The sequence below is a fragment of the Daphnia pulicaria genome, chromosome 4 (assembly GCF_021234035.1).
Source record: "Daphnia pulicaria isolate SC F1-1A chromosome 4, SC_F0-13Bv2, whole genome shotgun sequence".
Classification (NCBI taxonomy): Eukaryota; Metazoa; Arthropoda; class Branchiopoda; order Diplostraca; family Daphniidae; genus Daphnia; species Daphnia pulicaria.
In genome coordinates, this window is record NC_060916.1 from 14,344,813 (window position 1) to 14,372,199 (window position 27,387).

The following is a 27,387-nucleotide window of genomic DNA, read 5'->3' on the forward strand; positions in this document are numbered from 1 at the left end:
TTGAAGTTTAAAAAACCGGCTTTGGCCGGATTTAAACTCCGAAAAAACGGACATATTTCCCAGTTATTTGGTCCTCTTAAAACCACCCAGAAAGACGCCTTTTAAACGGTACCATCGGTCCCGATCACTGGGATCAAATTATCAAATTAAAAATCAAAAATTATTCTAGCAAAGAACATGAAGATGTACAACATATTTAGCATTTACAATAAGAAAAATCCACTGATGGCTTAGCCACGCTATCGCGTAACTATTCAATAAAAAAACAGCATTGGGATAGCCTAATTTGTAACCGGTTAGTTTTTTTGCACCTTTGTTGCAGCCACAACCCCAAAGCATTGGCAATTTTTGGGGTTCTTTTCGTTGAGCAGTCAAGGCAGGAATACAGGGAAGAAGAAATGGGTTGATCCCCCTTTTTCACTCTCCTATGTCTTTCTATTCGTATACCGGGAGGCGTCAAAATTCAGCTCAAGCTTTCCTGCATCGCTATTCTTTTCTTTTTACACATTTAGAGAACTGGTAAATAAAACATGCAGTTCGCCAATTGTCAATTGAAGAATCAGTTGAAACTGCACAAGTAACGATTTCGTTTGACAGGCAACGCCGCATAAGCAAAGCTCAAGCCGAATTTTGACGACTCTCTTGCTTACGGAAAAAAACCATGCCAATGCTTTGGGATTGTGGCTACACCAAAAGTTGGAAAATACCCATACAGGATGGCAACCTCGAACCACTCCAATCCTTCCACGGCAGACCTCAAGAACGCGATTAAGGCAGAGAGTGTACACCGCCTCTAAATTTCATAAGCAGCGAGAATTCTAAAATTTACAAAAATACATTTGAGATCAGCACTCAATCCGCATTCAATGGGATAATCATTTGCTTTTGCTGACCAGCTTTATATCTCTGCGAATTGTGGCGAATTTCTTGAAAAATGAAATCTGTCCTTGGAAATCTGAAATCACACATGTTTGTTGAAAACACTTAACTAATAAGTTTTAAAAAATACGCAGCACCTCAACGGAATTGTGAAAAATTTTAATGAGGGGCAAATTTGAATTAGACGCTTCCATATTAAAATCATTTGGTGATCTTCGCCGTTATTTTAATGGCCATGTAGATCGTAGCCCCCATCCTCAGTTAACATTACAAAAGCTGGACAAAAATCGAAAAGTTGGAATGGAATAAATAACATAAGCAACCCTTTTACCGGAATTGATGATGGATATAGTAAATGTGTACCGACTACAATCAACAAGAACTCTGTATCCCCAGCCAAAATCCCGGGTCGTTAAACAAATCTTGGTGCTTGAGTCATGACATATTCACATGTATAAGAGCTTTACTCTTCTTCAGCTGCTGACACTAAATAGACTGACCGCATGAAGGGTGTTAATATAATGGGGTGGTTGGCGTTAGAGAAATCTAGATCGCGGATGTAAGTCACCGTGTCTGATGACTTATGTACACCAAGAGTTCAGATCAACCAAGATTTCAATTATGCCAATAATATTGTTGAAACCCATTTGATTGTTTCATAAAAAGTCGATGCCATGAACTTGCTCCTGTAATTAGTTCTCATTCAATGCCAAAGTTCAACGGTCATCGCATCACTGTTTCCACTTTCAGGGTTTTTATCATGTTTTTCTTCACGAGAAAGTCTTTGCCACGATTCAGAAAGTGAGTCCATAATTGAGACTCGTCAAATTCCAAAATATTACGTTCAGTGATTCTTTCAATCATATCCAGCCATACTGTTCAGTCATAGCCCAAAATGGGGCTTGGATTCATTAAGCTTGCTGTAATCTTCTCTCAGTGGTTGCTTTTCAACATCTATACTATATATCTATATATACCATTCGAACGTCAATAAATGATTTTCAAACCGGGATTCTTTCTTTGTTTGTAAATTTAATATGACGTATTAAGTTTTTTTGAATTTTTCATCGAAATTATATATTTGTGTATAACCTTCTATTGAATTTCATTCCACGTTCTCTGTGTGTTATGCCACATCTGGTCTTTTGAAGCACGTTGTCTGATATCCACATAATCCAACATGGATTCAATCGGATTTGGGTTAGGACTTTGAGGGGACCAGATCATTCTTACTAGATCACCTGTGATTCAAGCTAAGTAATTTTGACACTAATGCGATGAGAGTTTAGGTCGTTACCTTCTTGGTAAACGAATCCTTTCTCAAGGAATTTCCCCTTCCCTTCTTGTACAGCACGGTGGACGAGGATGAAATTTTAAAACGTTTCACTCGTTATGTACGTATCCCAATTTAAAAATTATGTTTCATCCACCGGGTTTCATATATTGTAGAAGGCGTTCGTTCACCATCCTATATACGTACACCACACAAAAATACACAAAAAAATACACAACCTTCTTTTTCTGCCAAAAAGATCGAACTTTGATTCGTCGAAAAAAAGACCTTTCCCCCATTTTTCTTCAACCATTTCACGTGTTCTTTGTCAAAGGCCAATCTCTTTTTAAAGTTGCATGTACTAAGCAATGGCTTCCGACTACATGTTACTACATCAACTCAAATAGCTGTTATTGAATTAATATTGAGATGCATTAAATTAGAAGCTCATTGTCGGCATTCTAAATCTCATTCAATGTCAAGACGCCACAGCAAAAGGCTTCACTCTTAAAGCGATAGTGTATTTTTTGACAAAATCCGCTGTACCATTTGGAAGGAAGTCTGATTATATTTTTCTGTCCGTATTATATTTAACAGGGATGTTGTCGTTTCAGCCGACAATTGCAATGTAATTTTTGGCAAAAAATCATTCAGTTTCTATCCTATTGAAAGGATTTATGCCCAACCTATTGGCAGTTCCTTTTTCTTGTCACTTAGCAATTTTTTGTGATTCTTATGCATGTAAACTGATTCCATGTCGATTCGGCAAATTTCCGTTTCGGCGAATCACTGATTGTCGATTCGGCAACATTGCCGAAATGGTACCCAAATTATGTCATTTCGGCAAATTTATATGTCGATTCGGCAACTATGTAATTTTTAGCGGTATTTCAGTCAGTTGTTTCTCTGCTTTCACTTAAGAAGGTTATTCTTGCTGTTATCCCTTTCTGCTTGCAATGGCGGGAAATATCTGTGTTACTTGTGCAATGGAGATTACTTCGAAGCGTATTGTGCAATTTGTGAACTGTGTGTCATGTTTTGAAAATTGTTTTGAAAATTGTGGAGCCTCTTATTGTAGAGACCCTTGAAAAAAATCCTGAATGGAATCCAGTTGATCCCGATGTGTTAGCTAGGGCAGTAGCCAGAGTTAAAAGCAAGGGTATCCCTCGCAACCCAAACCATCTAGATTTTGAAATTAAATTAGATAAAATCCCGGAACATTTTTTTAGAGGGGAAGTAAAGGTGGGACGCAAGCGTCACTTAATTTTTATGACAGAAGAGCAAATGAAGTGTCTAAAAAGTACAGTTAGGTGGTATGTAGATGGGACATTCAAAATTATAGATAAACCTTTCACTCAATTATTTTCAATTCATGGTTTCCTTAAGAAAAACGGCAATTTAAAACAAGTCCCACTTTGCTATGTCTTCATGTCCGGACGGACAGAGAGAGACTATAGGAAAGTGTTTGAAAAAATTTGTGATCTTGTTGGACCGTGTGATGTAAAAGAATTTGTCTCTGATTTTGAAAGAGCAATATGGCGTGGTGCTAAAAATGCTTTGCCCGATGACGTTAAAATGTTTGGCTGTGCATTTCATTGGTGCCAGGCCGTGTACCGAAATTTGAAAAAGATTGGTCTCGTTAAACTGTACAGAACTAATGAAGTTGTACATAAGCTGCTCAAGAGAATTCTGTCTCTACACCTTCTCCCACCTGAAAAAATCCAAAAAATGTTCCATTACGTACAAGAGCAAATTCTTCACTTATTTGAAACCGATTTAAAAGACAAAAAAACTGAGAAAACGCTTCTGAAGCGTTTTCTCAGTTACGTTGATAATAATTGGATAGTAGGCTCTGTCTGGCCACCAATTAAGTGGTCAGTTTTTAATCAGCCTATAAGAACGAATAATGACGCCGAAGGTTGGCATAACAGGGTCAATGGCAGAATGAATGCCAAAATGAATTTTTATGTCTTAGTACCAATGTTACACCAAGAAGCTAAAATGATTCCCCTAAATAAAAAATTGCTGTGCCAGGATAAGATCAAAAAACGTTGTCGTAAAATTACGGCTTGTGTCAATGCGAAGTTAATCGAATTGTGGGAGTCATACCCAGATAAAATCAGTTGTAAAAAATTATTGAAAGACGTTGCGGAAGTGTACAGTAACAATAATGAATTGAATGATGCTTTTAATTTTGATGATGATAAGGATGATTTGAGTGATACAGATTAGAATGTATGTGTATGTGTTGTATGTGTAACAAATAAATAATAAACAAACACAAAATAATAACAAAATTATTCGGCAAGTTTTGCCGAATCGACCATACCATTTCGGCATTATGTCGATTCGGCAAATCCAATTCGGCAAATCCATTTTTTTGCCGAATCGACCAGCACCCATGTAAACTTCTTCCAAAGGAAATGGGAGATGTTATACGTGGCATTTACAACCATTTCAGCAGAAATTCTGCCAGAAAAAGGGAGTGTTCAAAATATCAAGAGTTTTGTCCATGCAGCTGAACACACCATTCTTTCTCTATAGGCCAGACAAGATGGCTCTCAGAAAAAGCCTGCACTAATCGGATTTTGGAGAAAAGAGAAGCCTTGATTTTATATTTCCATGCAGAATCAGCGGAGGATCCACCTGCAGGGAATACTTTTGATCAACACAATGTTAAACAACGAAATGGCGGTCTCTCTTTTACAATTTACGTCACACGCCTTTAACAATGCAATACCTTCTTTCAATTGGCCTCACCGTAGCTGCATCTAATTGTTGCAAGAAAGAATCTCAAAGACGAAGCCCAGAATTTCATGCTTTTTTAATATGTTGTGGATTGCTGCCCTACAAAAATTGATCCCTACGTATCAACTCAATTTGTTCCTCTAGAAAAAGTGTATCTAGTTATGACGGCTACAGAATAAATAAAAAAACTTTCGGAGAAGCAGAACAACCAACAATTTGTAGGCCTAATCAAACAATATCGCAGTTTTATATTCAAATGATTTTAGAAATTCAAAACCGGCACAACTAAAATTATCCTTTTTTTTAATTGTTAAGCTAGGTCACCCAGTCATTGCAAGAAAAAGAAATACCGACCTTATCATTTCCCTGTTCAAACAGTATCCCAATTTGGAAAATCAATCGAATAAGGTAGTCCTACTGATAGAGGGTGGCAGAGTCACTCACATTTGGAGCAAATCTTGTTAAATTGTAACACTGAAGACGAGGTTTGAGTTTTGGATGACGAAAGGTATTGGAATAGTGTTGTAGTTAAAACTGTTGAGAAGCCAAGATTCCCCAACTTCATTTGTATTGAATTTCTTTTCCCCATGCCGTTTAGCAATGTGATAGCTGAACTGGAATTTAGTGCTTAAAAATAGGAAAAAAAACTGATCATCGTTATCCGCTTCACAACCTTTCTGTCTGTTCTCTTTTGCGAATCAAACACTGGGGTTCTAACGAAGAACACCCCACGTCAAATTTCGTCATCACAAAGTCGCTTGTGGATAAAGTTAAATCCATTAATGCTAATGCGTCGATTGCAGCTAGAATATTAAGAAGTTTGATTTGCTTTACTTGTTTCCACTGTAAACCATCACGAATCCCTCACGGTGTATCCTAGAAAAAAAATTGAAGCACTGATTGCCATTTCATGAACTTGTCCTGAAGGAGGAAGGCGACTTTTCTTTCAGAGGAGGTCCTACACATAAAACAATGCCAAGCGAACCTGCCGCCACGAGTTTGAGTCAATTACGAGTATTAGTGCCTCATCCCTACTAGCACAGCGATATCCATAGGATATACCATGTATGTCAGAGCCGATCCAGTTGGATATCCGAGTTGGACGTCCTAGGGAAGTTTACAGGATATACTAATGTCCTCTCCTGTGGACGTCCAACTTGGATATCCATGGACGTCCAAAAAACGGACGTCTTTGGTATCACAGTAGCACACAATGTCCACAGGACGTTCTATGTATATCCTGTGAACAAAAACCCGTCCGTCCGTTAAGCGTCAGCTACGAATATCCTATTGATGGAATGTTTGGATCAAGAAAATTGGTCCATACTGGGATGTCCTATGGATGGCCATCGGTACCAATCTGGGATGTGAAATTAATTGTTCGTTTCAGATCCTTATTTTGATATCTATACGATGTCCAATACTCATCACGAATGTACGGCTGACTTCACATCCGAGATTGGTACCAGATGGACATCCATAGGACATCCCAGTATGACCATCCGCAACCATCCGTTATCTGGATCAAAATATACCATCCATAGGATATCCGTAGCTGACGCTAAACGGACAAACGGAAAATGGACCAGATAAGTGGTGCTGTTTAAGCACACACTGATTAGGTATTTTGAACCTTAATGAAATGGCTATTTTTAGATGTATTAAAATGTATTTTTTATTATTATTATTTCCCTAACTTTTATAGGTCATATGCTCTTTTGATTTTTTTTTTACTCAAAACCTGCTGACGCAGGTAGCTGACAATATTTTTGAACCACTCGTCTTGTTGGTTTCTCGTTTTACTCACTAGATGGCTTCTGGGTTGTTGAATCTCGCGCGTCGAGGTTTCTTAATTAGTCGCTAGATGGCCTTGTATTTATCGTTGAATTTTGAATGACTCAGCATTTTATTGACTGGTGTATTTGTATAATCAATTAGTTAAAATGGAATAATTACAAAAACCGAAAGCAGTTTGTTCGAATCTTGAGGACCGATCTACAACAGCAAAGAATAGGAAAAATGAGTTCATAATAAACACACAAATGCTACTCATATATGCATAAAAATCATGTGTACCGTCTTTCTTCAGTTGCGTACTAGTAATACTAGAAATTACTTGATTCAATCACTATGGAAGAAACTATTGAACAAAGCAAGGAAATTTCATAGAGAAAAAAAAATAGCAACCAAAACCTTATACAATGATTCATGTTTAATACAAAAAGACACAAGACGAATTCACAGATGGGCCAGCTCATGAAAAGATTCACATTTATGGGTTGTGAGATAAGACAAAAATTCGACGGAACCAGAAACAGTAAAAAAAAATTATGCTTATTCAGCGACGTCTTTTGGACAGACCAGAAAGAAAAGTTAATTTACAAAAATAAAAACGCCGATGCAAACAAATATTGTAGTAGAGTGCTTGGTACCACGTTCACCTTCTTTTTATCCTGATTTTTAATTTCATGGTTGAAATCAATTTGGCACTCAAATAATATTTTCTAAAAGACGCCATAAGCAAAAGTACAAATGAGTTGTGGTTGATTTTGAATAATCAATTAAAAATGGTAATACGAAGACTTTTCAAAAAAGAAAAAGGCAAAGTGCAAAACACTGAACAGTAATTTTTTTGCTTTTTTCAAATTGTGAACACGATGATAATACTGAAGAGTTTAGAAAACCTTGGCTTGTCTGTATAACAGGATCGTCAATCTGTAGGCTGAGGTGCGTACCGATTAAATTGAAAAATATAATGACAGACTAGCGAAATTCGAGAGGTGATGGTCAACTTTGTAAGTTTCCCATTCGATGTCTGCCCTGAATATGATGAGAAACAATCTGTCGCTCAACTTGTTATTTTTGCTTTCAACTATCAAGTCGTTGCTCAGTCTATTTTGCACGCTGAGCAAACAGCGCAACAACGTTGTTGAATATTCTTATTTGGCGCTGCGGACAGTGTGTGTCATGAAGTCGGTGCCGGTGGTTGCCGAACTGGCGTCCATTAGTCTTGTTGAGGAGGCCGGACCCACTTCGACTGTAATGGAAGCGCGTCCGGGGATAGTGTTTGCGAAGCCGTCTTCTTCTTCCTCATCTTCCTCGTCGTTGGATGCGGCAGCGGTCGATGTGTTATTACTGGTCGAACGTTGGGCTCGCCAGGCTTTAAAATCCAGCGGCTCGTAATTTTCTGTTGAGGAAGCGTCATTGTTATCATCGTTATCGGTTCCACTTGAATGATGGCCACCACCGTCACCGCTGGTCTCGTGCTGCTGCTGCTTGATCACCACTAAACTGCTGCCACCGGCCGGATTGCGGCAATAATACTCTTCCGAAGGTATAGCTGGCGCTTTCATGCTGCAACTACTGAGCTCCTCATCCGGAGCTTCCATCTTGACACGTTTCGCTCCTAGGACCAACGACCCATCGTGCATCTGGTGTTGGTGATGATGGAAGCCGGATGAACGATCCAGTGGACTTTGTGATGAAGAAGACTGGCTTCTGTGTAGAAAACTCATGTTGCTCTCTGCCAAAGCAGCCTGCAAGGAATTAGTTAAGTAATTAATAACAAGTCTTCCATGTTACAAATAGCAATATTTTGCATTTCCAAAATATACCTGTAAACTGGCGTTGAGAGCTTCACCAAAAAGCGTCGGACTGGGCGTCATGCTGGGACTTTTCGATTGAACACCCCTGCAAAACAGGCACGATTAAAATCAATTGATTCTTTTGAACGCAATGGCTGGGATAAAAAGTTGTCGGTGGGTGAAAAAAGAGGACAAAGATCCAAACAGAGAACAGAAAGCAGACCAAGCCAGATGGAAGCATGATAAGGTGGAAGAGACTACTAAAATATCACCAAACAACGTTGTTTCGACAAGCATGCAAGTTAATAAATATGAACAGTGCAGGTTTTTGCGGGAAATCAGATTATCAGAATGATAAAGGGCCGCTATATAGTATCTTGAAAAAACAATTCGAATAATCTAGTAGGAAGCCATAGAAACCTATTTTCCATACAGGGAAATAGTCCTTGATCCCATTATTATTCTTTTTTTTTGCAAGATACTAACTGAAGTCTATAGCAAAATGAATGTAAAAACTCAAAGCAAGCAAACGGAAAGCGGAATCAAATCGGAATCTTAAGCAGGGAAACTGAAAATGTGGCATTGTAATATTGCTGTTCGGATTGGTTTCCAAAAAGAAAGCGTAATACGACAAAAAACACTCAAAAATTCTTAGCTATTTTATAAATTGTGTTCCGTAAATATCTAAACAACGGTCATTCACGCCTATTACGTGCCTAATGCCAACCATGTATAGACTGGCTCTTGCACTTCAATCAACAATCACCACCGCCAAATCGGCACTTTTCCTTCTCAGAGTAGTACCAACATCAAGATCTATTCTATTCGACACAATTGGTCACAACGGGTATGCATCAAGACGCTGGCCAAACGAAATAAGCGCACGAAATTCCGACCACTGACACCAGTTAATATTATTATAAAGATGTCGTAAGAGGACTTGGACTAATGAATCCCACTTAGGGGGCTACAATTTTGCAGCTTTCGTACCCATCGTCTTGGGACCATTCGATCTTCAACTGGACTAACGATCAAGTATAGAACGAGCTATATAATCATAATATATCTAGCAAAAAGTGAACAACAGATTCATATTCGCTGAATCCAGAGAAGACTGGTGGTGCATTGACGATGGATGGTGCTACAATTGACGACTGGAGGGTTTGTTTGTTTTTTTTTGTTTGTTTCTGTTTGAACACTTCGCTTACTGGGTCGCGATTTTGTCGCGATGAGCGCAAGGAGAGCGGATGGCCACATTCTTGCCGATCAGGGGTCGTGCAGATTCGGCTCCGTCAGTGCTGTGATCTCGGATGGTTGACGACGACGGTGGTGGTTGCAGAGAATGCGGGGAAGTTGGACGATTTAGATTAAGCTGAAGTTGGTGGTGCTGGACGGCGGCGGCGGCCGCAGCAGCTGCTGCTGCAGGGATTTCAAATTTGCGCGGCCGGCCGCGCGCCAAGTGTCGACGTCGGACGAATTCGGCATCGTCGACCATCCAGTATGAACCAAAGTCGTCTTCGTATCGAACGAAGCATTTATGCAGCGAGAGATTGGTGCGGATGGCGTTCTTCGTTCCGGAAAGAGACAAAACAGAACGGTACCTCGACAAATAGTTCGTTGATTGTTTGACCCGTTATAAAATGATATTTTATCTGAGTGCCTGTCCTTTGGTACCGCTATAATGACCAATTGTAACAAAATTTCCCCTAATTATTTCTGACTGTAACGGTAAATGTAAATCGATTTTAAACAAGTAACTCTTATGTAATCAAATCATCTTTACAGCCGTGAAGAATCGATGCTGTAACGACAGGATGAAATTCCGGAAGCAACAGGGGAACGAAATGGAGTGGTGTTGTCCTTTTCCTTTTTTTTCCCCATGAACTTATAGTCATCGACCACTGGGCATCCGACCAACTGACAACCGTCCAGTTGGAGGAAGACAATAAGGCAATAAAGCAGCAAAGAGCAAATACAAATCCATCTGAGAGGAGCAGCAACTCCATTCCGATTGTAATATATCCGAAATAATGGGCGACTTGGCCCAATCGACTGTGACATTCATGTACACGCTCTATGTTATTTTGTACACGTTTGCAGAACACACTCGGTCACATATGTCCAGTTGCTCTGAATGTTATGTCCCGACAAAAGAACCAGACGTCAATAGAAATTCATTTTGGCCGTAAGCCATTCGTTACAATCGCCTTTTCCATCGCTATTAAAAACCACGGATTCTAGATGTCATTTGCGCGAATATCTCCCCGTACAAGAAATTTTAAACATATCTTAGTTAGTAGAGCTTTGATTCACTTATTTCCGAGCGCTTTGTGAACAGTCCGTTAAAACGTGACCAAGAATGAAATGGATCCAGTTGGCATACTCAGACTCTGTGCGGTTATACAGATGTTGATATCAGGCAAGTGCCGGTCAGGGACATGACAAGCTTAACGAAGCATATACGATCGAGGAATTTAAAAACAACACGGCCGGAAATATAGAGCTTAAGGTGTACAGTACATATATAGCTACGCAATGTGGTGAGTTATTAGGAAAAAAATGTTTAACAAATAAGTAAGAGCGAAAGAGAATAACAGTCTGATAGCCAATAAAATTGTTATGAAAAACAATGAAACATTCAAGTGATTGTGTGAAGTAATAGGCGAAAATGTGCAATGTGTTTTAGGTGGTAACTGGAAATGAAAAAATAGAGAAAGCCCGCAAATATATAGAAAATGGGAGAATCCAAACGGAAAACCGTCAATATAATTGAAATCGTAGAGACCATATGTAGATAGTCAACCGTTTGATTTTGATTGGAAAGGAGAGGAAAGAGGGTCTCGAAAGAAGTCAAGAGTGAGAGAGACTAAGAGAGATTATATTAGGTTTGTATGGTCGTACCCCGAAGTGGACCTTTGAGGTCGGCGCTTGTGGAACTCCACCTCGTCGACGGTCCAGACGGCTCCTTTGACGTTCTCCACTCGCATGAAACACTTGTGCAGCGACAGATTGTGACGCACTGCGTTCTATTTATAGGGTTTGTACGGGCTAGTTCAGGGTTCTTTTTTTTTTTTTCGTTTTGGGGCACTCCTATACACCTCTTATTCTATTTAACTTTAATAATATAAACTATACCCATCCAATATAAATTAGCTCATGACCCACCCGTTTTGACAATTTTGTAACAAGCGATCCCAAGGATGACCATATAAATTCTAGAAAATCAAATGGAAAACAAAAGTAACCAAAAATTGACGTACCTTCCAAGTTGCGGCGTTGTGACGGAAGTAGCAAAACGTGTTCTGGAACCAGGTGTAAATCTCGTTGAGCGTCAGCTGTCTTTCTGGGGACTCAATAATGGCCTATATACAAAGATCATGCTCATTATTTTCAAAACGGAACTTGTTTCTAGCCATTCATTTACAATAATATTTTAAAAGAATACTAACCTGACGGATGAGAGAGGCGTAAGTAAAAGGTGGACGGGTATCCGTGGTCCGGTACCATTCCCGATTGCGTTGCAATTCTGTTCATTTAATAAGAATCAAAATCAGAACAGTTTAGATTAAAGGCTTGTGATACATTGGAGCACAAACATTGGTCTACGTAAAGTATGTTAGTATAGGAAACTGAAAGTTTAAAAGAATGTAGAAAAATAACTGAAGATCTAAAACCGATCCCGTAAAACCCTTCGAAACACAAGTTATATCAATATATACCTTGATGAACATCCAGACCAGTTCTGTCAAGCAGATAAGGCAGTCCTTTATGTTGTCAAGCACCGTGAAGAGTTCAACACCAAAGAGTGAAAGACAGCCGGAGTATTAGGGAAAGAGACCGGCCACCGAAAATTGAAAAGATAGAAAGAAGACGAAACAGCAGGAGCGGCAGGATCGAAACGAAAGACCAAAGAGAGAGAGAGAGAAAAAAAAACATTGTGTAAATTAAATAGTTGTCAATATATGGTTGAAACAAATTAAATACGGTAGGCTAATAAAGTTGTAGCGTATAGCAATAATGTGTGTGAATTATAGAGAAAAGTTCAAAGCAACATAAAATCTGTCAACTATAACAGAAAAGAGTTCAGAATATAGACAGCGAGTGATGGTACCTTCGGAAATATCCATTGCCGAGCGTTCAGTGACGCTCCGTTTGCGTAAGCGGATATCTTCGACGGCGCCTGTACAGGACACAGCGATAAGCAAACACAGACATTCAGCCGATGCGGACCAATAGAGACGCGAACGAGGACAGGACACGGACATTTTTTTTTATGCCAATCATGTATAGAAGACGTACAAAAAGTAGATGAGTAAAATCATGACGATGGCACGGCGCACGTCGACGACGACGGACAACTTACCGGAATTGGACCCTAAATTGGGTTTCTCCGACAGCCTTCGGCGCTGGGACTGGGACTGACTTTGCTGGCTCATGGACCCGTGATGTTGGGTCGAAGGAGTCGGCGGATGGAGCAACAGGTGATGGTGGGAAGAGGCTGTCACCGGATTCATCACTCCGCGCATCGTGGCCGATACCAGGGCGGCCAGCGACGGGGACATCCTGTGATGTTGGAGCGCGTTCATCGAGTCACCGGACGAGTTGACTGGAAGCTGCGGGCCGCGCATGGCGGAGCCGTTGCTCTTCACGGGTGACTGCTTAGCTGGAAGGGTTGATTGTTGTTGTTGTTGTTGCTGCTGCTGCTGCTGCTGCTGTTGACGGGCTCGGTTGAGGTGATCCATCATGGATTGAAGTCGATCGCGTTCCTTCTGCAGCTGGAGCTCCAGCTGAGCCACCACCTGCATCTGAACGCGGGTTTGAGCCGTTGAGCGATCATCCAGCACGTGCTCACGATTCAAATGCCTTGAAAAATAAATGGAACATCATAAACATCGGATTGAAACGAATAATCAATTCACATTTGAATTACTCTATAAAGGTGGAGACGTCGTCGCAAGGGGATTCGCATCCGGGCCAGCGACACACTCCAAAAAGGAATAGCGGATGAGACGATGAGGAAGAATTCGACAGAGGAGTCGACGACGAGGAGGAGATCCGCTGCTGGTCGCCGTTCTTGACGCCGTTGGATCCGGAAGGGTTGAAGACACCACCGACGCCGTGATGGTGATCGATCAAATTGTCGTTCATGTCACCCGAACCGGAAGTCGTCTGCTGGTAGTGCGAGTGAGGTGACGAGTAGACGCCGCTGTTGTTCAGGTGGCCGTTGCTGGTAGCGATTCTACCGGAATCGGCAGAGGATCGAATGGGACTGATGGAAGCCGGTGAGTCACAGGCGGTGACTTGAACCGTGGGCAGGCCGGATGCCGAAACGTTGACATTCAATCCACCGGGTAATGGCGTCGATGAGTCTTTGTTGTTCCAGACGGAAGTCGGTTTGCTGCTGGCCATTTCTGACGTAGTTTCTTCGCCTTAAAAAAATTCAAAATTCAAAATTTCAAAATTTTTCACGATATCAACGAAATGTGATAATGTGACTGACCAGTTGAAGTGGGTGGAGATGTGAGTAAATTCTGTTGTTGTTGAACCGATCCGAGCACAAAGTGCTGATGAGTCAACTGGATCTGATGTATGATCTGCTGCTGTTGTCCAGCTAACGTCTGGGCCAGTTCGTTGTTCTTCCTCCGTTCGGCGGCGCTGACGCCCGCTCCGCTCCTTTGTTGCATCAGCTGAGTTTGCTGGAACAAGTTGAGCTGGAGCTGCTCCTGCAGTTGAGTCAGCAGCGTCTCCAACTGTTTACGACCGAGGTCCGCCAGTTTTTCTTGCTGTTGCTTCTGGTACAGCAACATACTCTGTAACTTGGGTGAGAAATACACAAACATTTAGTCCACTGACGTGGCTGCTGATAACTTTTGTTGCATTTAATACTAAATACCTGAGGATGAATCAGCTGGTCACGCAGCAACTGCTGGACGTGTTGCTGGAGTGCGAGACCTTGCGGTGTCATGAGCAACGGGTGAGCTCGGATCGCTGCTGCCGCCGCTGCCAAAGGATCAGCTGGATCGGCTTCCGACGAAATTGGCTGATCGCTTTTCTTACTGTGAAGGGACGAAAGCAGAGAGGCCGGTTCCCAGTGGATCACCGGCGGGCTGCTACTTTTGCTGCTATCGCTACTGTCGCTGCCGCTGCTGCAACCTGTACTACTACTTCCGCCGGTGCTCAGAATCGGCAAGTTTTCCGGTTCGCGAATGGGAGAACTGCCGTCCAACTTCGTTACGGGTGAAAGCGATCCTTTTGAAATAGCCTAAACGGATAGATGAAAACGGAAATGAGCATTTAAATTCAGTTGTACAAAGTTAGCGAATGCTAATAATGCTTAACAAAGAGAGAACATTTAGCATTTAGACAATTGGGATTATCAGCTAATTATGCGAAACACATATTAAACGGACTTTCGCTTTATTTTCTCACTTCCTTTAACCTTTATAGTCCTAATAATTGCAAAGTCTCTTTTAAGTTATAAATTGGCAACAAAAAAAGGAAAAAAATATTCTTGACTTCGGCTACTTATTTCCAGCATTTTACGGATTTGATCAACTTGATGCCGCACTTAGAATCTAAATTTATCCAGTTCATTGATATAGCACAAAGAGACTATACTCGTATGTGTGTGTGTGTAGGCTTTACACAGAAGCCAAGTTGGGCCGTTTTCCGACTGTTTGAATTAGCAATTCTTCCAGTCGAATGAAAAGCCGACGTCTGAAACACTTGCCGGCCCCCGACGACGACGACGACCCATCCGGGCAAAGGGTTCGGTTTTCAATCGAGTTTCACAAAGTTTTGCCTTCAGAATGAGAAGCAGGCCTCCTTCCGGCCGCCGAGACTTTGCCAGAAGGAGCCAGGGTGAGACTGCTGATTGCTCCGCAGTTTATTAACGACCTCCCCTATCTCATCGTCTGACCTTACCAAGTCCCGTCTCGGCTATACAAGAATTGAATGCAACTTTCAAAAAAAAAAAAAGCAGCACGAACATCAAGCAGACCCCGTTTGTGCACAGAATAACGGGGAATCATCATTATATCAAATGTTAAAATTACAGCGGCAAATGTATAGCCATCAAAAGTAGAATTTCAATTCAAGACGTCATCGATTGCAAAGGTGATCGATACATCTGAAATATGTTGTCGACATTTCTGCATCACAACTCGTTGATATATATGTATTCATTCACGCTCCTGTTCCATCAGCGTGATTATATGAGCGACCACTCGAGTAAGGAGCCGTGAGGGCCCGCCGAGAGCTCTAAATCAAGACAACCTATAATGTACACTTGCGGTATGTCGGTCGCCCACTTGAAAAAACGTGCGCGACGACCAAGGAACGACGACGACGACGTCGATTGTCTTTATAAAATTTGTATATTTTCCGGGCTGGCTCTGTGTGCTGTGTGTGTGATGAACTCGATATAAACAACGAGACGGCACGTTGCTGTGTCCGTGTGCTGGCGCGTGAAAACCGTCGAACAAAACCTCTCGTCAACTCGGGATGAGACACACTTGACCGAGAGCGTCTCTCTCTCTCTCTCGCCATCGTTCAATGACGTTGACACAATGCATCTGTTCTCCATTTGGGAGCCCTCAACCGATCCGTCACAACAAGATTTTTCTCCGGTGTGGGTTTTTTGTTTTTATTTTATTTTATTTTTGTGTTTTGTTCGGTGGGCGGCGGACGAGAAGTATGGAGGAGGATGGTACTTGTGATTATTGTCTCCTTGCTGACAAATGAAATATACTAGGGTGAATATAACAACAAAAGGAAAAAAAAATAATACAAGCAGCAAAACACATCAGCCCCTATCGCTCCGCGGCTCGAAAGGAGAAAAGATGCTTGACAATGTTTTTTCTGCCAACACATCGCGATTGTTTCACGCGCTTTTCTATATAATATATTAGACAATGGACGAACTATTGTCTTCCTTTTTTCTTTTCTTTTTTAAAACAACGAGTCAGTCAAAAAAAGGAATTTCGTTCGATAATAGCAGACGGATGAGAGAGTTACGCTCGGGAGGATCGTTCAGTTATATTTATAATTTTAAAAAAGACCCGAATTTTGCTTGGGGTTTTGTTATTCTCTTGGCGATGATTTTGAAATTTCTTTTTCATCGGTGCGGAGGCAAACAACTTGACGGACAATGCCGAGGCTGGTAATTGACATCCATTTGAGGTGCGGCGACGAGTATTTGCTATATAACATTGGATCGGTTAAACTTATGGAAGGCCTTTAGATGTCATTGTAACTTTTGTCGCCATAGAAAGTGGCACGGTAGAAAACTCGTTGAATAGGTTTTTTTTTTCGGCCCAGTGAAAGCGCTTGCACAGACCATATAGGCGAAAGGAGAATAAAGAGGTCAGATTTGTTGATCGTGATTTGCAGCGGGTGTGAAAAAAAACAAATGTTCGTACCCACACAAAACGTATGCAGCTTTTTTTATTATTATACTCGTCCAGCTCTGGGAAATTTTGATTTATTCGTATAAGAGAGGATACATCCACTCTGAAGAGAGAGTATTTACTGAATGTATAAAGGTCTGTATACATCCTACAGGATTCAATTTTCCGCCCCACAATTCAAATGATTGAATCAAAAATAAAGAAAGAATAAAGCTAAATTCGTGTCCGAGATAGTGTTCCAGTAGTGGAAGAAGAGAACCAGATAAACAGACGAATATATAGATAAGATTTGAGAGTATATATATCTACACGGGGGGGGGGGGGGGGGGGGTATATAGGCGTATGGGCTTATATACATTTTTCCGAAGGTATTGTGTGAACTGGCGATGCAGCAAACTAGTATAAATACCCCGACTCTCGTCATAAACAAACAGAATCAGAGAGGCCTTCGCCGTTCGGCCGGACAGCACGTTCGCATCGACTGGAGGCAGGCCTCCTCCTTTTGTATTTGTATTTGTGTGTGTGTGTCTACACATATATGCCGAGTGAATTTGAATAACCGAAAATATACACACACAGAAAAAAATTGTATGGGTATGCGGAGGTGGTGGAGAGAGAGAGAGAGACGACAAATATGAGCGGCCAGAGCGGATACACATAGAAACACACACACAAGAGAAGCGCATGATTTCCCTGGCCTTAGCAGGACTCTCTTTCGGAAAAAATGGCAGAATCAACAATGCGCGGGGACCCCAGCAAACCAAAAACGCCAGAGCCCCGGATTATATATCAAGAAAGAAAGAGAATCTCTCGATGTTGTGATTTATCCTGCCCTTCTTTTCTCTTGTGATATTTACCTCCGGTTAGGACTGGAAAAGGATGAAGAAATAAGAGTTTTGTTTGATATGGGGAGAGAGAAAAAGAGAAAAAAGAGGCATACACCGGCGAGAGTAGAATGTTGTTGTTCATGGGTCGTTGTCATCGCAAAGAGAAGCCGGGCGGCCTCAACTTCCCCAGCTTATATCTATTCTCTCTCCAAACCCTTGGTCGTATATATTTCTCCTATTGTCTTATATATATAGAGAGAGGCTGTGTGTGTGTGTGTGTATGCGCGACTATATTTTGTCTTCGACGAGTTGCTGTCTATACTCGCCGGGCTGATGCGTGCGACTTGCTCTAAGCAAATATCAGCAAGGGCGCACAGAGAGCACAGCAGCGTCCGTCCACACCCGCCTCGCCCGACTATCTACCACTGCGGGATGTTTGGGGCCCGCGTTTGTCCCGATAAAGTGGTCTGTGTTGACTCGTTGCACTATCTTTCATCCGTCGTCTATATAAAGGGAAAAAAGTTTTATTTGATTTTATTTTTTTGTTGTGTGTTGTTGTGCCTCTGAAAGCGGCTGGGCGTCAGACAACAGAAACGTTCAAACTTATATAGAACCCTCGTACCCGCGTACGACGACACCTTCACGATTTTTAAGACCCGCATATAATCCAGCGCTAACCTCTCAAATCCCCTCCGTTGATTTCGACTGTGCCATAGGGAGACTGGCGTCTATTGCAGAGATTTTCAAATGTTCGCTACAGTCTTCCTTTATTTTGAAATGGCTTAGCGGATGTTTAATCACCTAGACGACACTGAAAAATCGATTAATGGTCTATACGACGTCTGGATAGGTATCGATGAGACATCAAAGAAAAAGATATTGCACCGGACCGCGCTCGAAATTGGATCGATTATAACTGCTGGGCGCTGCCATTGTTGTCCGAAGAAAAGAAATGTTATAAAAGGGACCAAAAAAAATATAAACAGAAGAAAAGAGAAAGATCACCCGTCAAGCCAATAAATATTGACAAGCTCCGGCGGGCGGCATTTTGAGGACAAACGAAAAAGCAGAGAAGAAAAACAAAAAGATATAGGCGACGACCATATTGACCGCAAAGAAGAAACACCGGCCCAGCATCCAGCATCCTATACTATATATATAATAGACTCCCCTTTTGGCTGTTCCCGCCCACTGCCGGCCATATCGGAACTCGGTCTAGCGCCCGTTCCTATACTACTACAACATCAACCGCTGTATACTATATAATATGCAATCTATAGACTGTAATATGAAAATAACCTCAAAAATAAAAGGGGGGAAAGACTAAACGATTGGGAAATAATAAGAGAGAGCAGTCTATCTATCTATCTATATCGAAAGAATACGGTAACTGTTGTAGTCAAGGATATCGCGGTCTTCTGAAGAGAACCGGAGAAAATAACATTTCACATCGCCGACGACGATGGGCAGCAGCAGCAGCAGCAGCAAACGGAACAATCGACAATAAGAAGAGGTGGAAGAGAGGGAAGAATAAGAGAAGAACTGGTTTGGAATTTGGAGAGAGAAAGAGAAGCACACAAACGACAATCGGCCGCTATTTTTTATGACTGGCATCAAGATACTAGAAAAGGGAAAGAAGAACAAAAAAATAAGAGACGGGCAGCCTGCACACACATCTATAGAGGGAGAGAGAGAGGAGGTTGACGGGCGGTCACGCTGGACAGAAAGATAGTCGGAAGGAAGTTTGCAATAGAAACAGGAGGGAGCGAGAGAGGGGCGATCGACGGAGTGGGAGGAGTAGGAAAAGGTATGGATGTCCTCCTTGCCGTGTGCTTTTTCTCGGTTGGGGCTTACATAAAAGCCATAGAGAACCTTGCCAAATGCTAATGTCAGCAGTATATAGCCCGCACCCAAAATCCCCCCCTCTTCAATGTCTTTTTACCTCCTCCGGCCGCGTCTCTGCACGGCCAGTTGCAGGCTCATCCGATTCCAGCGAGCAACAAATTGGGGCGGTCGTCCAGCAGGGTGGTGTGGTGACTATAATATGGCGTCGAGCCATCCCCTATAAGGATTCAGTTGCTCTTTTTTTTCTTCCTTCATCTCATCTGCTATTTACGAATAACGCTGTGTCTCTCCTTGCGCAATATTCAACCGCAGAAGGGGAGAGAACATTGCACGCACAGGTGCCTACCAGAATTTTATATGTGTACGACTAGATTGGCCCGCCAACGATTGTTGGGCAGTTAAATGTCGCCAATCAAAGTTAGCCGCCCCTGTCAATCAACGACTATAGTATGTACGGTGTAAGTCACACCGGCATTGGCCAAATGAAACCGGCGCAGTGGTCGATAAACAAGTAGATATACAGTAGGCCTAGATCTCTTTATTGCAACCAAAATGAATGACTGGGCAGCAGCATTGTTCATTATGCCAAAGGAAACGAAGAGTCAATAATAAACAGCAAGAAAGGGGAGGATAGAAGAGATGGAAACTATACTATAAACGCCAAGAGATTTCCGACAACATCCTCCCAGCCATTTGCCATCCAAATCAAAATGCACAAAAGTTTGGACGACGTTTTGATGGTCGGCGTTGCAAAGTCGAAAACGTATAGAGAATAAGACGGATGTGTGTAAACAGTGCAGAGAGAGAGGAGGCCGATGATGATAGACGCGGGAGGATGTAATATTATAGTCGAGGAGTTATACAAGACTTGATGCTCAATATATACAGCTTTCGCTAGAGGCCATTTGCGTGTCATGATATCCATAAAAGAGATGGGGAGGGGGAAGCGTAGATCCATAGAGGAGGAATCGCTGTTCATTTGGGTGAATAAATACCGGTCGAACAGGCATATAAAAAAAAAAGTAAGAAAAGAAGTTTTGGAATATATTGAAAACTGGACGCCGTTCCTATAATACGCAACTGACCGGCGGAAAAGAAGAAGGAGGTGGCCGTTCGTCTGGAATAGCCAAAGCGATGAAAAAAACATGGTCGAGTAGTAGAATAAAAAACAACAAAAATATAATAAAAATAAAAGAAAATAGTGAACACAACCCGCGAGCCATTCGTCGTCGGTCGCTGGGAGAATCATCACCGACCGCGGCGTTATATATCTCGCTACTATGAGCATCGGTTGCATCGGCAAAGAGAACAAACATTATAGGACACTATTATATATGAGCGTGTCCCCCCTACCACCCAACCACCCCACCCCATGCCTATATAGCTTTTATTATATGCGGCATGATCGTTGTCAAAGGGGGGAGACATTACTCGGATTCTCCGATATTTATGTTGAATAAAGAGAGCCAGAGAGAGATGGAGATACAGGAGAGCATTCGCTCCGATGCATCGACGACCGTTTTCTAATGTATTCGCTGCTCTGTCTCTCTCATCCGCGTTTCGAGATGCCGGCCGTGCGGACAAGGATTTCGAATCGGAACAGTGTTCTGGCCAGCCAGCAGCTATGTATATAGCGACGCATTATTATTATATGTTACGTATAGGCGCGGTATACACACAAAATGGAAATGCTGTGTGTAGCTAGAGTATACTCAGCACGAAATGGCCGTCTTTGTGTGAGTTGTGACTGGCTAATCGCAAGGCTTTTTACATCATTGAATTCCCATTTTGTTTTATTTATTCGTCTTTTTTTTTTCCAACGGTGCAATCTACATATCCGGTTACACCATCTTCCTACTTCCGCCTCCCGATGACAAAAAAAAATAAAGAAATCCATAATAATATACCCATCCGCACACACAAATCTTTGATATTCCGGAAGGAATCAAACGGGTCCGGTTCGTGGAAAAAAGAAAACTAGTGGCTGTTCACAAACTACTCTTCAATGCGTCTACTTGAAAGCCTGGGGGGGACTAAAAAACGTTTTGTAACTCGTTTGTTAAATGAGAGCTGCTGTATATATCGAACGCACAATTCTATGTTTAGCTGCTATAGGTGTGTACACACAGATATAGCCGGCCCCTTAGTGGGTATATAAGCGCGGACAATCCATTACAGCACACGTGACTCGCGAGCACATCAGGAGGGACTCGTCGCCGGTGCGTTCGTATATAGATGCGCCTCTTTTATCACCATCAAGAAAACAAGGCGCGTGCTGTGTGCTGAGCTACTGACCCGAAACTGAAAGACGGTGATGGAGAACACACGCTGACCAGAACAACAGGGCTAATATAGCCAACCAAATGCCCAATATTTCATCAGCTATACCGCGGCGTTGAATAACATCACGCTAGACAATTTAGTGTAGTAGGCCAAAATACATTGAAATACTGGCCAGTCGATTCCGAATCATCCTGTATAATAATGACATAAATAATAGTCTAATCATTACAGTAATACCCAATTGTCAATTCAAATTGAACGAATTAACGGGGTTAAAATAAGAAAGAAAAAAGGAATAGGCCTATAATGTCTACACAAAACGGCTGCATATGACTACCGAGTATCAGTCGGCAATAAAGTTTGCCGAGAAATAATGCGATAGATATGATTAGCATGTCCCCTGTCTCTTTCTCTCTCTATATAGACGTTTTTACTAATGAGTCAGCATCAGCAGGGGGGAAAGCTGCTGCTAGCTGCTGTGTAGTTAAGTTTTAAGTTGGTGCTTTTCTTTTTGTCGTTGTCCTGCAGCCTCCAGTTTCTCTCTCTCTCTCTTGACTCGGAAGGAAAATTCATAATAAGCCTGACACACGAGTTGAAATGATTGTGTTGTGAGAAAAGTCACCGCCCTTTGCCGTGTACCCAACTCGCTTGCGTCTCCGAATAAACAAGCGGCTAACGAGCCCGTCCCATCAGCATATCACCAACGAGTCAGTTAATTAGTTTGCCCCCTGCGCCCGTGTTCTCTCGTCCCACCCACCTTCACGGCAGCGTCGCCTAAGATATAGAAGAAAAGCCAACCAGTTGTTTCAATACATCTTTTGCACATTAGACACATGTGTATATTATATCTGAAGGGGGGTGTATATGTAACAACAGCGCGCAATTGGGTCGTCCCCGATTGCGTCGGCGATGATTGGCATCACGCGTCTAATATAATCATATAAAGGCCTATACATCCTTTTTCGGTGGATTCAGTCGAATATGACGAGTATCAGCTCTATATATACCGTGTTTGTCTTATGGGCCGCAATTCTGTTGGGATTCTTCTTTGGCGTTTGGCGAGAGTCAAAAGGAAAATAATGGAAGAGAGAGAGAGATGGGTCGCAGTCAATATATCTAAAGATGATTGGGTACGGCTATCAGCAAGACGGAAAGGCCCATCTCAAAAGGCGATGGATTGGTCGTTTATTTGGTGTGCGATGAGCTCGCGCGGGCATCAAGTCAGGAGGACACAAATACAAACCGGCCAGCATATCACCTACTAGTCGGCCTGCTATATATATATGGCCCAGCTTGACCGTTGACTAACTCAACCGATGGCGGGACCCTCTCGAGTCCTGCTGGACGTGGGTCCGCCGCCATCATCTCCCAGCGGGACCATTCAATGGAGACGTGCGTGAGCTGGGGCGACCGCGGACTCTTTTTTCTTTTCTTTCTTTCTTTTTTGGTCGTCGCTGCCGGGCCGCCCGAGACCCACCACAATACACAAAATGGTCTAAGCGATTGTTCGCCCGGCAGCAGCATCTTGTGATGCCAGTGAGTGCCACACTCGCAATCTAATATAAGATCCTTGACAGGTTGCCGCTCGACACGGAGGCACAGTTAGACCTCTCCTATATACGTATAGGCCTGAACTGGCGGGCATTTATGACGTCATGACAGCGATACACAGACACACAAATAATACAAGAAATAAATAAAACTTGTGCATGGCGATTTCAAACTACTATAGTGTGTGTAGATATTTACAGCGGCTCATCCAAGCCGAAGCAACTGGCAACGGAAATATTATTATGTTAAGGTTGGCACTCACGTCTTGGCGATGGATGCTGGACGTCGTCGTCGTTTGTTGGTCAACAACCAGAATTGCGGGGCGGTTGTCCGTCTGCTGCTGCTGCTGATGAGTGCTCAGGTTGATGGCACCGTCTACGTCCGTCTCTGGATCCATCACGCGCTCCCCAACCTATTCGGAGTCAACAATCAAGAAAACAAAGCGCCCATTATTATCTGCAATTTTATCATCAAATATCCAACGTCTATTAGAATTGCAATTCCGCACTGTACTCTATAACGTTGTGTTTGATTTTGGGGTTTTTGGATGAGTCGCAGCTAGAGACAAGCATCTCTTTTGTTCGCAGGAAATTATGAATACGTCTATACACTGTCTGTGCGTATGTGTGTGTGTGTATAGTGCGCCGATCCAATTACGGGAGGAGAGACGAGTTCAACAATCGGTCGATTCAAACGCAATTAAAAAGACAAGAGCCAGCGCACAGAGGGACACACCATCATCGCGTGAGATGGAATCATATTTAAAAAGAGAAAAAGAGAGGTGGGAGGAGGGATTGCGGTCGCGAGCTGTTGTGTGTGTGTGTAGAATCAAAAGATGATGATGAAATAATGAAGTGTCCCCCCCCCCCGTCCTTATGTATTTCTTCTCCTATCATCATCATCATCATCAAGAGCCTTGATGGTCGTTCTTCTTCTTCTTCTTGTCTTGATATACAACATGTTGTCTTTGCTTGGCAGAGCCCCACCGCCACCCATGCACCGCCGAGTGGTGGTTACAAACCTCGGCGACCGCGGCCACGCGTACAAACACTTCTTCCTTCTGCTAATGAGTCGCTCGTCTCCGTCCGTGTGCAACTCTTCTCTCGGCCGCATCACGAAAAATAAAAAGAAGAAACTACCCTAAATAACAACCTCTCCTTTATATATAACATTTCTTTCTGTGCTCTCTCACAAGTTCTTGGGCGCGGGGGGGTTTTAATGAAGCAATTTTCGACACACAACAGACACACAAGCCCAAACATCATCACTCGAAGACGTCGCGGTCGGCGGTTATTTGCGGATATACAATTTGACTTGGAAAATCTGACGGCGAGCCAAAGTCGTTAGACAATCAACGGCTTTGATTGCGCGACTAAGACGCCTAGTGTTACATTTCTTCAAGCGCGCGAATTTTAAAAAATTGAAATGACAAAATTTTTAGAAATAAAAACGGGCGACATTTCGGGATAGATGTGATTGTACACTCACCATGAGTCCATATTTGAACGCACCGACTGTTTCGACTGTTTGGGATTTTTTGGCCTTGGGTCGTGAGCGGAAGAAGAAATCGTCAAGTGAAGAGGTGAGAAAAGGCGGAACACGTTCCGCACTTTTTTTTTTCCGCTGGGCGCGGGAAAAAAATTCAAAATTTTTTTTTAGAAATAGATAACGAAAACTTGTGTGCAGCGGATGCTGGGTGGTGGGCAGCGCAGGTAAGACGGGCCGGAAGAAGAAGGAGTGTGATGCGGAGCCTGTGTCAAGTGCGCGAAGTGAAGAAGAGAGCACCCAACTGCGGCCGCATTCAACACGACCACCCAGTGATATACACCCTCGCTGAAGGCTCTAACTCTTTGCTGCTGCTGCTCTGCGTGTGTGTGTTTTATTCGACGCTTCCATATACTCCGCTGTCTAGAATGACGCTAGTCCGCTACCGCCGCCGCCCCTTTTCTGCCCACCCCCTACCCTGCCCACCCAACCCTCCTTTTTGGCTGTCCACAATAGCCAAAGGCAAGCAGCAGACGAAGAAATAAGAAAATGAGAGGGAAATGAAAAGGGAAGAAACTTGCGCGCCGATGCAACTCGACGGTGTACCTCACCAGTGCTACTCCGCCTCCTCATTCTTCCTCCCACCCAAAAGAAAAGAGACAAAAAAAAAACCTGCTTTTGTCTTGTATATTGAAAGCCCACCCAACTCCCTGCTACTTCTTCCTCTCTGCTCCCAGCACACTGACACCTTCCGATTCGTATCGGCCGTCGACTCCCTCCCTTTTCTTTTTGACAAGCCACCATGAGCCGTATCGTGGCATCATCAACCGCTCTCACAATCTCAACTGATGTAGAGATTAGAATAGAATAAGGGAAGGAGATGGACTTCTTTTGATTTTTTTTTTTGTAATATAATTTAGGCCTATTTGGCTTTTACCATTTGTTTTATTATTATCAGCTTCTGTTTTTCAATGGGAAATTCCGGGACCATCGCCCGCGTCATTTGAAAAAAAAATTTCAAAGTGATTACCGCACTGTAAACGTGTAAATAATCAACAATTATAGCCTTTTTTTTTTAAATTTCCCTAGCGGTTGGCAGCCAATGAAGGACCTTACATTGAAATTTGACAGTCAGCACTTCATTGATTCATTAATAAAATTGAAAAATTCAAATTGAAAAAATAAATTTGACTTTATTGAACGCCCCTATACTATACCGTCTATAGGTTTAATCAAACACCCCCGAAAAAATGTGTCGGCGGCAACTGATGGAGTTGAAGGTTGAAGGGCCCACACCACTATATACTCCCTTATAAAAAAAAAAGTGGCAAAAGTCGACCCTGGTTTTCCCCTTTGAGCGATAGTTTATCATCGAGTGAATAAAATATATAGATCATCGGTCTCTCTCTCTTTCTCTTCAATGGGGGAAAATGCAAAGAGGTGAAAGCAGCAGCATACAGCACAGCAGCACAAGGCCTCCTTGTGTGTTATATACGCTGTTGTATACCAAGAAGGGGGTTCGAGCTGCTGGAGCGGAGAGATCTATGATTTTCGCTACTCCGCTGCTTCCACCGCCCGGCTCGACATTCAAAGTCGCCCGCGCCTCACTTTTTTTTCCCTTTTTTCTTGGCCCTTCAAACTCTTTGCGGGCGTACCCGATTTTTGATGTGATATGTTGTTAATGTAGTAACGTATAGTCGCCACTATTTTATGTACGCAGCACGTAGAGAGAGTCGTTAATACACATACTATATAGTGTGTGAACTTTGATCGTTTGAATGGATGCCGGAACAATTTCAGTTATATATTCCCAAAACCATGGGAGAGCTAGAAATATAATAATTCAGCAAGTGGAAAATAATTCTACCCAAAAAAGAATTTCAACTTGTATGAGATGGGGAGGCCGGGCGAAATTCCGCCTCTTAAATCGTTCAACTGTGATTCATATTTTCCTTTTCGGGAAATTATATTTTAACGCTCGTTTCCTTCGCTATTCGAAGCCCATTCCATGGGCAGTCAGCCGAGCGAACTGGACCGGAACCAAACAGCCCAACAATAAAGCAGCGCAACCCAGCAGCAGAAGCCACTGATCCAACAAAACACACAACACAATATATATAAGACAAAACAGCACCGCTGGAGGATATTATAGGCCGCGATTGCCCTTTTGACTACCGGCAACTATATAGCGCACACAGCACAGCGCGGCCCCTCTCTCCTTTTGACAGCCGGCGAAAATGTCGTTCAGCTTCTTGTGTATATCTTTTGTGAATCGGAGAAGACAACAAGAAAAGGGAGGACCAAGGGGAGAAAACTAAACAAAATAAAAGCCGGAAGATGCTTGATCAGCCATTCATTGATGAAGTCAGCGCAACGAATCTCCAAAAGAAATGGACCACCACAGAGAAATACAGCTGAGAGCCGATCGAGGCGAGAAGTTTAGATTCTTTTGTGTTATAGTATATCTAGGTATTTTATTTTTTAAGGGCGGACCTTGCCTCCTG

General features: G+C 42.5%; 1 protein-coding gene across 10 annotated transcripts in view; it reads right to left on the reverse strand.

Moving 5' to 3' along the window:
• Window positions 1–6,804: 6,804 nt before the first annotated feature.
• The window catches only part of LOC124335840 (forkhead box protein P2-like), a 43,829-nt gene continuing 23,246 nt past the window's right edge, over window positions 6,805–27,387 (reverse strand). For 3 of the 10 annotated variants that reach the window (XM_046789327.1, XM_046789325.1, XM_046789326.1), the window contains exons 2-13: window positions 23,661–23,810; window positions 14,378–14,746; window positions 13,985–14,300; window positions 13,415–13,913; window positions 12,848–13,347; window positions 12,596–12,664; window positions 12,204–12,248; window positions 11,934–12,010; window positions 11,745–11,846; window positions 9,693–10,051; window positions 8,515–8,590; window positions 6,805–8,436 (exon numbers count right to left, since the gene is read on the reverse strand). In XM_046789327.1, coding sequence (XP_046645283.1) covers window positions 7,840–8,436; window positions 8,515–8,590; window positions 9,693–10,051; window positions 11,745–11,846; window positions 11,934–12,010; window positions 12,204–12,248; window positions 12,596–12,664; window positions 12,848–13,347; window positions 13,415–13,913; window positions 13,985–14,300; window positions 14,378–14,746; window positions 23,661–23,795 — 3,144 coding nt within the window. In that variant the 5' untranslated portion in view covers window positions 23,796–23,810 and the 3' untranslated portion in view covers window positions 6,805–7,839. Of the gene's footprint in view, window positions 8,437–8,514; window positions 8,591–9,692; window positions 10,052–11,385; window positions 11,511–11,744; window positions 11,847–11,933; window positions 12,011–12,203; window positions 12,249–12,595; window positions 12,665–12,847; window positions 13,348–13,414; window positions 13,914–13,984; window positions 14,301–14,377; window positions 14,747–23,660; window positions 23,811–24,886; window positions 25,253–27,387 lie in introns of those variants that run through there. The other 7 variants (XM_046789323.1, XM_046789322.1, XM_046789331.1 and 4 more) reach the window with 7 other exon arrangements.